The sequence below is a fragment of the Paralichthys olivaceus genome, chromosome 16 (assembly GCF_024713975.1).
Source record: "Paralichthys olivaceus isolate ysfri-2021 chromosome 16, ASM2471397v2, whole genome shotgun sequence".
NCBI classification, from domain to species: Eukaryota; Metazoa; Chordata; class Actinopteri; order Pleuronectiformes; family Paralichthyidae; genus Paralichthys; species Paralichthys olivaceus.
This window is the reverse complement of record NC_091108.1, coordinates 14716513-14725846: the sequence shown is the minus strand read 5'-3', so window position 1 is coordinate 14725846 and position 9334 is coordinate 14716513. Positions and strand designations below refer to the sequence as shown.

Sequence of the window (9334 nt, the reverse complement as noted above, 5' to 3'; positions counted from 1 at the left end):
AAATGATGTTACAAGGAGACTGTATATATTAGGTTATTGGATAGTATTTCTAAAACATAATTGAGTAGCTGAAGATTTTACCTACTTTAATTTATTAATCTGAATTTAATTCTATACTGTCTGCAGGCTATTTCATCAATGTCATAATCTTATACTTTTCCCGATGTGAAGTTTTTATTTATTTTACATGTTTACAAGTAAATAAAAAGGTACATGACATATAACCCCCCCTCCCCTTCGCTACCTCTCTCCCTCACGCACACACGTGCAGATATTGACCGATGTAAGCTTTATGATAAATGTCCAATGACTGTCCATAAAAAGTGCAGTTCTGTTTAAATGCAACCTGAACATGAATATTCCCCTGCTTGAAATCTTTTGTCTCCTGTCCCAACTTGTCAGAGTGAGCAACACAGTCAGAGATAAAACTGCGTTAAAGGCCGAGCACTTTCCTAAAAGAAAAATCTCCAAACAAAATATACGAGCTTTACATTAAAAGGCTACTTTGCGCTGCCCTTAATTCCCTACCTAAACGGTTTTGCTCCGGGAGAAGAAATCTTCTCTAAAAACCCTTCAAGAAGAGAAGGGCATTATTGCCCTAATCCTCTTACCCGCAGTCATTTTAAGACAGGGGTTTTTGGAGGCTGAGATGGCGTCTTGTCTTCCCTATCCCATCCCAAATCCTTCCTGGCCGCCCTGGCATCTATTAGCCATCTCTCTCCAAAGTCCCCTGTGCTCCAGTGGCATGGAGAACAAGCCGAAGAGCAAATAAACTAAAGGGTGCTGGCTTTTCTCCACAGAACCGGAGAGGCACTGGGTCCATGCAGCAAGTGCATAGGAGAACTGTGTAAAATGGCTTTTACGCACAAGCTTTTCTGCTATTTCCCAGAATTGTAAATGATCAGAATGGATTGACAAAATTTGCTGTTAAATAAATTCATATAAAAAGTCACCTTATAGCCTTAAATTCAATCATTTAGTATTTATTCTCACTTATATATACCCTGCATACATTTAAAGGTGTTGGACAAAGCTGCACTTGAAGTCCTATCCTACATGTGCCAAATTACAAATCACATTTTAAATAATAATCATAAAATAACCTTTAAATCATGAAGGAATTCATTCCTACACGTTTGTTTTTGAAAACAAAGCTTCACTCCTCGCTCTTTAGTTTTGTTTATGAAGTTGAGTGGAAGAAAAACACCGTGTGTAGTCAGACACGGGGGGATTTGGCGAACAGAATGTGCTTAAATCGAGCATATTTGGAAAGAAGTCCAGACGTCACAGGAACCAAAGCCTGCAGCTGGAACATCAACTATCTTATTTACGTGAGTGACGGCGGCGGGCAGCCAATAGGAAGCCGCCGTGACCCCCGCGAGGCTCCCCCTTAAAACACACCAGCAGATGGCGGCTTCCCACTGCAGCGCGAGACAGCGAGACAGCAGCACGAGGAGAGAGACAGAGAGAGGGACAGTGAGAGAGAGAGGGAGAGAGAGGATCTGAAGTCAAGCAACAAGAGAAGAGGAGTTTTCCACTGAGCTGAATATAAACTAACACGAGGAAGAGTGGACCACTAACCAAATAAACAACCACTGAAGTAGCTGAGAGAAGAAGAAGCTTGGATTCTCTGTGCTTCTGAGAACGAAGCGACAGAAAAGACGACTGTGTCCACAAGAGGTAAGAGAACAAACTTTTTAAACATCTGTTTATTCTGTATTCCTGATTTGCAATAGTTTTTTTAAATTGTGTGTTTTTGTGCATGCTCTTCACTGTTCGTGTGGCCTAGAATCTGTTCAGTGAACCTGGTTTATTATTTTTGCAAAGTGCAGGTAAAAGATGCACATGTTATTAGTTGTATTAGAAGCTGTAACAACGTTTTATTTGTTTATACATGTATTTCGTTATTCGGTGGAGTAAAAACAAAACAACCGGATATTTTAGTTTAGTTAATAATGTAATAACTATTGTAATAACTATTGTAATAACTATGAGTCCAAAAATGACATAATACAATTAAAGAGCTCCTCGTGTTCACTTCTGTCAATATCGTGATCTCCTCAAATTTAACACTTTGGAGTTTAGATTTAAAAACATCAGAATCTCTGTGATGTGACTGAACCACATTTACAGGATAAGATATATAATCCTGAAAATCTTTCTCCTTTTTTATTAAAATACAGTATGTTGTATACATTATAGAGTCAATAACTATTCTCGCAGGGAGAGTGTGGTCATAAAATAAATGTGATAAAAGCTTCAAATAACCTATCAGCTCTTAAATTCCATTTAAACCTCCTCCTGGCTCCTGCGTATTAAATATCCTCGGAAATAAAATAAATCAAAGATGCTCCTGGACCTCTGACATATGACACTGGTGACACAGCAAAGGGCAGACTGACAGGTCGGTCTCTGCCCCCTGAGGGGCTGTTAGCAAATAACATTTCTCCTCATTTAGTCGGATCACAGACTTGCACTGTACGTGCCAATTTACATAATGACGGTTTGATAATCGAAGCGCTGAACAGGAGCTGCCAGGAGGGCCCTGCGGTGCCCGGAGCACATGGAGGCTTATGAATGACAATAACACAGAGCACCGACGGGCCCATGAGCCATTGTGCTGGATTTGATATGGAGAGGAGGAGGATGTGCGCAGGACATGAACAGAGGTGGTGAAGATCTTGAGAGAGCAGGATTGGAGTATAAAAGTACCAAAATAAAAGAGGGCTAAAAAATGCATGTCTCTGCATGATAGAAAAAGTGAGGGTACAATAACTGTCAGATGTTTTCAATTTTCATCAGAGATCCTGACTCAATTCTGCAGCTTTAGAGAAACGATATAAACACGTGCTGTTCATTTTTACTTCCCTTATCGAGGTTGTTTCATGGCTTGATCAGATGTGATGTGCAAAAACAATAAAAGACAACGCTTCAGAAAATAGTTCCACTAATAGAACGTGCGGGCGCGCACACGTGCCCAGCTTCCAGCGCGCGCACACATGCACACAAGGTAACTCCTGCTATAAGCACCGGGCCCGTGCACTGTACGTCCGTCCGTGTCAGCGGTGATGATGAATGGAGGGCCTCGCAGTCGAAACCTATTTGCACTTCCATTAGACGGGGAGCCAAATGGGGATCAACATGCATATTTTTACCCGCGGAGGAGCCATACATCTCCGCCAAAACGTTGCCCCGGGGCGATGGGATAAGAGGCCGCCAGAGAGAGGGGGGGCAGAGGGGGGGAGAGGCGAGTGGGTGGGTGGGGGGGCTCCATTCAACTCAAATACTTGGGGGAGTAAAGTAAATGTTTAGCGAAGCACCTTCTGTCCCGGCGAATTAAACTATTCCCCACTGCCCTCTGATCACATTCATCAGCCGCCGCAGCCACTTAATAGGCTGGGAATGGGCACTGCGGGCACACACACACGCAAACGCACACACATAGAGGCGCACACACACAAAGTTAATGCCCTGCACTAAAACTGCCTTTTACAAGAAAGACCACCCAGTCTTCTTCTCTGTTTTAGCCTGTTTACATAAGTTTAAATGGCCTATAATAATAATAATAATAATAATAATAATAATAATAATATCATGTAGGAATAAATGCTTTATATTAACCTCTCACTGTTATTACCAAGTCATGATAATCAAAATATTCAAACCTGTGATAGGCTGTATATTATCATGTTTATTAATATAATATAAGATTGTCCATGGTAAAATTAACATTAAACTAATATCAAACTAGCCTAAGACCAATATCTTGCCTATATATATATATAACATTTAAAATATATAATTATCGGACATGTTCAACAACAGTTCGAGTCTATACTCAATACAATTTATACAAACTGACCAATTTAAACAATTAATAAATGATGGAGAAAAAAATGGTAAAGTTACAACCTTAAAGTTGTGTTGCAAATATTTGTGTTTGTCCATAACTTGCAGTTCCCTGGCTGAGGAGCAGCCTGTCACACAGCAGAGAGATTTATATCTCCTCCTCCCTGTGGTCTCTCTGTAATAGTTATAATAAGTGGTTGGGCCTCAGAGATCTCCTGTCCCCCTCCTCTCTGCTAATACATATCTAATCGTGTCCTCCAGCGGTTCATCTATGAAAATCTCGGCCGTGAAGGAGAACTAGGCTACAACATAAGAGTTTTGGAAATTGCTGCCTTTTAAACAGACTCGGACGTGGATATGTTCCCCTAAAAGAAATTAATCTGTGTCGGTATATGAATATTAATTATTCAGGCCTCTGTTTGGTTTATAAAAAGGCCAAAATAAATCACAGGCTTAAACGATGCGCTCAATTTTGCTTAGAAATTAAAATCAAAAGATCAAAATAGAGTCATTATAATCGAACAGCAGCACATTAAAATAATCCTGGTATCTGGTTACAGGTTTTGCCACCGAGACCCGGAACAAATCTCCTTATTTCATTTTCCAACACATTTCATCAAAGCGTTGATCTGTCAAAGCATCGTTTTCTGCGGGGATTTGGCTTCATGCGGGATCACATGCGACACGTGAATAAATTCATGAATAACGCATCCGTCTCGGTTCATTATGGGAGCCAGTGATAATTACCCCAATTTAAAGTCTTTTGTATAATTAATGGCATGAAAACAGTGATAATTGGATGTTAATGGATAACACTTTTGTCTGAGTGTGCACATTAAATCTGTTGGCCCTTGAGCGCATGGACCTCCTGTCAAAAAGAGAAAGAAAAAAAGCTGGTGTGATTCATATCACTACATCACAGACTTTAGAAGTGTTTTGTTTTCTGTTTGTGTTTCTCATGTTTTCATAAAAGTGGAGGAGAAAAAGAATCGGTTAGGGATCACAATTGTCACAGCGTGTCCATCAGCATCCACGCGCCCTTAAAAGTCAAAATGTCTCTTAAAAAATGTTACTCACTGGTTCTCCAGCTCTGAAAATCACATCCTCTCCTCCTCCTCCGCAGGTAGCAACCTCTCACCATGCAGCACTACGGGGTGAACGGCTACTCTCTGCACGCCATGAACTCCCTCAGCGCCATGTACAACCTGCACCAGCAGGCCGCGCAACAGGCTCAGCACGCGCCCGACTACCGGCCGTCCGTGCACGCGCTTACACTGGCAGAGAGACTCGCTGGTAATTGAGTGCACACACACGCACACACACACTATCCATCATGCAAGTCACTGACGTGATGGTGCGTCAGTTTTATAACCCAACCAAATCATGTGCTTGTTTAATATTGGAAACAGTGCAGTCAACGTTTATGATGGAACTAAAGTATCAAAGTGTTCACGACCCCACGTGCCCAGTTAAATAAAACTTGCCGTGTGTTTTCCCTTCCAACGGCTGCGCATTTCAAGACATCATCCTGGAGGCTCGCTATGGCTCTCAGCACCGCAAACAGCGCCGGAGCCGCACGGCCTTCACCGCTCAGCAGCTCGAAGCACTGGAGAAGACTTTCCAGAAGACACACTACCCGGATGTGGTGATGCGGGAGCGGCTGGCCATGTGCACCAACCTGCCTGAGGCCCGAGTGCAGGTAGGCCTAAAGAAAAAAATCAGACAAAACTCATGAGTTTAGAGGAGCTTGGCTGTGCGTAATTTGGGTTTTACGCACAGATTTAACAAATAACCCTTGTATTACACATTTTATATTTTTATGTAGAATTTCATAGTTTTAAGAAAGTAATTGTACAAACCAAAATTTGTGGAGGATGACAGTTTTTTTTTTTTAATTTAAAGAAGTAGCAGAATTAATCAAAATAGAAGAAAAAGAAAAAAGTCAGATATGACTCTTACTTTCTGCTGAATCAATATAAACCAAAGTTCTACACAATTAAAATTAAACAAAATAATTAAAATATTTTATTTTTTTATGTACTTATTCCTTGCTTACATTTAGTAAACTTTTTCAATTGTGCCTGCACAAAAGATAAGGCAGTTTATTTATCTGCATATACAGATACAAATAGAATGTACATTTTATTCAGTAAATTTCTGTTGTCATTAATACAATAATTCTCAAATCTCGATTATGATCATTTGTTTGTTAAGTTTTGTAATAGTCAAAACTCCATGTTATCCTGGTATTTACTGACTGTGTGCTTTACACATGTCACATAACCATTTGAGACCCACTGAACTCAGATATTTATTATGCGTTGAAGTCCCCTCAACAGTTATTTTAAATTCACTATTGCTGTTTCTTCTTGTTTTGCCTCAAACTCACTCTCTCCTCCCCTCCTCCATCAGGTTTGGTTCAAGAACCGCAGAGCCAAGTTCCGCAAGAAGCAGCGCAGCCTCCAGAAGGAGCAGCTCCAAAAGCAGAAAGAGGCTTCAGGGGAAGGAGGGAGCGAAAAGGAGGACTCACCCCCCTCCACCACAATCGTTCCCGACACCCAGCTGCCTCCTCCATCCTCCTCCTCCTCTTCATCTTCTCTGGAGACAGACAGTCCTGCGGTCCGACCCGTGCCGTTGGACATGGAGCTGAATGTCACGTCTGCGGAACACTCGGGCAGTGAGTCTGCCACAGAGGATAATGCCACAGATAGAGAGGATGAGAGTAAATCTCAAAGAGAGGAGATAAAATGTGAGAGAGCAGTGACACCTGGAGACGTGTCCCCCTGCAAAAGGCTCAGCCCTAAACAAGGTAAACACATACACTTTATATTGACAAAGAATGAAATGTATTCTTTATCCTTCACAAACTTGTGAATCAGATGAAATCCCACATCTGCAACACTCCATACATCCACTGACTAATAATTAAATGACTAACTTTATCCCCTTTTCCAACACTCTGTCCAGATTCCCCCCTGGTCTCTCCATCCGTGACCCCCTCCTCTTCCAGCAGCGGCCTGGCAAGCAGCGGTCCTCTCTCTCAGGGCCACTCTTACTCTTCTTCCCCACTCAGCCTGTTTCGTCTACAGGAGCAGTTCCGCCAGCACATGGCCGCCACCAACAACCTGGTGCACTACCCTGCTTTTGACCTCACCACCCCATCCTCGCTCCCTTACCTGGGAATGAATGTTAACATGCCCCCTGCACCACTGGGCTCCCTGCCCTGTCAGTCCTACTACCAGTCCCTATCCCATCATGCCCAGCAGGTGTGGAACAGCCCGCTGCTTCAGGCGTCTGCGGCTGGCGGAATCACCAGCCACAACAGCAAGACCACAAGCATTGAAAACCTGCGTCTGAGGGCCAAACAACACGCTGCCTCGCTGGGACTGGACACAATGTCTAACTGAGAACCATACTGTACTGTACAGGAGGACAATGTAAACTCGACCTCGGCATCGGCCGGCACATCATCACATCCCACTGCGTGTCTCTGTGACTGTGATAGGCCTTTGGAGCTGAACTGACTCTTCTAGAGCAGATGGACACAGGACATACAGAAATGTTCCACAATTAAACCAACATGCACTGGACCTACAGAACTCAACTAAACAGCTTTCAAAGACAAACCACACTTTCATGATCTTTTGACTCATCTCAGCTTCAACTGTAGCTCAAGATCAAAAAGTATCCCACATCCTTTGGAAAAGAAAACCCAGAAGATACTGAACAATGCATGACTACGATGCAGCGGTCAATGTCCCAAATCACAGGACAAACCGTATTCTTGACTCACGATGACGTTTCCAACAGACATGTTAAGTTGGACCTCCAAAACATCTGAAATAATATAAAAAGATAATGTGAACAGCTGACGATGGATGCACTCAACTTAAAAGACAATGCAAATAATGTTTACAAGAATAATGTGAATGAATGAGGCACTTTTGGAGGAACAATGTTTGTTGGCCAGGAGGGAAAAAAAAGGTATCACTCAGACAGCAAAGAGACAATTCCTGTCCAAAGACCATTGACATTTCAATTAAGAAACGTGGTTATGTACATAGCATGTACTACATAACAGCACATAAATAAAAATAAACCCGAGCCATGTTGTCCTCAACAGCATAATTAAACGTGACTAATTTACCAGTTTAATGGCCAGTAATATGCCACTTTGCACAGAGGCTGGCTTGATAATGAGAAAATGATTTCAGTGAATAAATTCTAAAAGCTTTTAATTACATTTTGCCCTGGGCTGAGGGAGCTGGGGCAAATGCAATTATGAACATGCATAGCATTTAAAGCGGCTTTTATAAATTCAAAAGGTCTACACGTTAAACAGTTAAAGTAGCAACATGATTGACATCAATTGGAAATCAATTTCCATTGAATTCAAAATGATATGCTCAACAAATTTGGACAATTAGATAAATGCTGACTGGACTCGTTTTTTTCTCAGCAGCTATTCTTGCCTTAATATTCTCTTGAGGAAACATGCAGCTTGACTGTTAGCACTTGATGAGGAGAACCCCACACGTCTCTGATGTTTTCTGTTCATGTGTTCTGGCAAGTTAAGACTTCATATGAAAAAAAAGCACATTATTTTAATATGTAAAGTACAAAAAGTTTATCTATTAATGTTTACTGGTAGGGTATAATTGTAAAGTTCCTATTATGTTGTATAGTTGATAATGGACTCAGATAAAACTCATTTAGGTGTCAGATTGTAAGATTGTATTTGCTGAGCTCACCAGCAGCAGCAGCCCTGTTCATCCCTCCTCTCTTGGTTGTCTGTGTACAGATCCTGGGTTGAATTAATATTTTATAGGTGTTCAGTTGTTTTTTTTTCTCTGGAATTGACTTAAAAGAAGCAGTGGAACAAATCTGGATCGTTGGAAAACCGCCACCCTCTGCAGTTTGCAATCAATCCAGAGAGAAAAAAGCCTTAAGTCAAAGAAGGTGAAGTGATTTCAGTGAATAATTGACCTGAGTCCTCTGTGTACTGCTGTCTTGACTCTATTTGAGTTCCCTTGTTGCCCTTATTCTAATGCTGTCCCCCCCTCGACTGTCTCTGTCAAACTACTCGGTCCAGTGGTAGATAGATTTATGATGGAGGAGAAAGTGATCGGACCATCAGCAGTGTTGTTTCCTTTTTCTCCTCCCTAACAATGTAGACTTGACCTCGTGTTGTTGTAAAATAATCATTAAATAAAAACCTTGCTTGGAGATGTTTATATAAAGACTTCTCTGTCTGTGCTGGATATTTGGTTGATCAGGACCAAATTGACATGGGTCTTCTTTATGGGCAGAGAATGACAAACATTAAATCAGTATAGATTGATATTTTATTAAATTGCTATTGATGAAAATTATATTGCGATATTTATAATATAATATATATAATTTATATATAATAATTATTCATTATTTATTATTGATTTTTAACTATGCCCTACGTGACAGTTAAAGATCCATTAAACAGCAT

The 9334-nt window shown here is 41.2% G+C and overlaps 1 protein-coding gene across 1 annotated transcript; it reads left to right on the top strand.

Moving 5' to 3' along the window:
• The first annotated feature begins 1164 nt into the window (after positions 1-1164).
• On the top strand, positions 1165-9106 carry dmbx1a (diencephalon/mesencephalon homeobox 1a). The gene is made up of 5 exons (XM_020100932.2): positions 1165-1680; positions 4973-5142; positions 5370-5548; positions 6262-6658; positions 6817-9106. Exons 2-5 carry the CDS (start codon positions 4989-4991, stop codon positions 7254-7256), a joined length of 1170 nt encoding a protein of 389 aa, XP_019956491.2. The 5' UTR covers positions 1165-1680; positions 4973-4988; the 3' UTR covers positions 7257-9106.
• The last annotated feature ends 228 nt before the right edge of the window (positions 9107-9334 follow it).

Coding starts and splice junctions, on each gene's coding strand:
- dmbx1a (XM_020100932.2), top strand. CDS start 4,989: ATGCAGCACTACGGGGTGAACGGCTACTCTCTGCACGCCATGAACTCC. Junction 5,143..5,369: donor ACTGGCAGAGAGACTCGCTG/GTAATTGAGTGC, acceptor GCGCATTTCAAG/ACATCATCCTGGAGGCTCGC. Junction 5,549..6,261: donor TGCCTGAGGCCCGAGTGCAG/GTAGGCCTAAAG, acceptor CTCCTCCATCAG/GTTTGGTTCAAGAACCGCAG.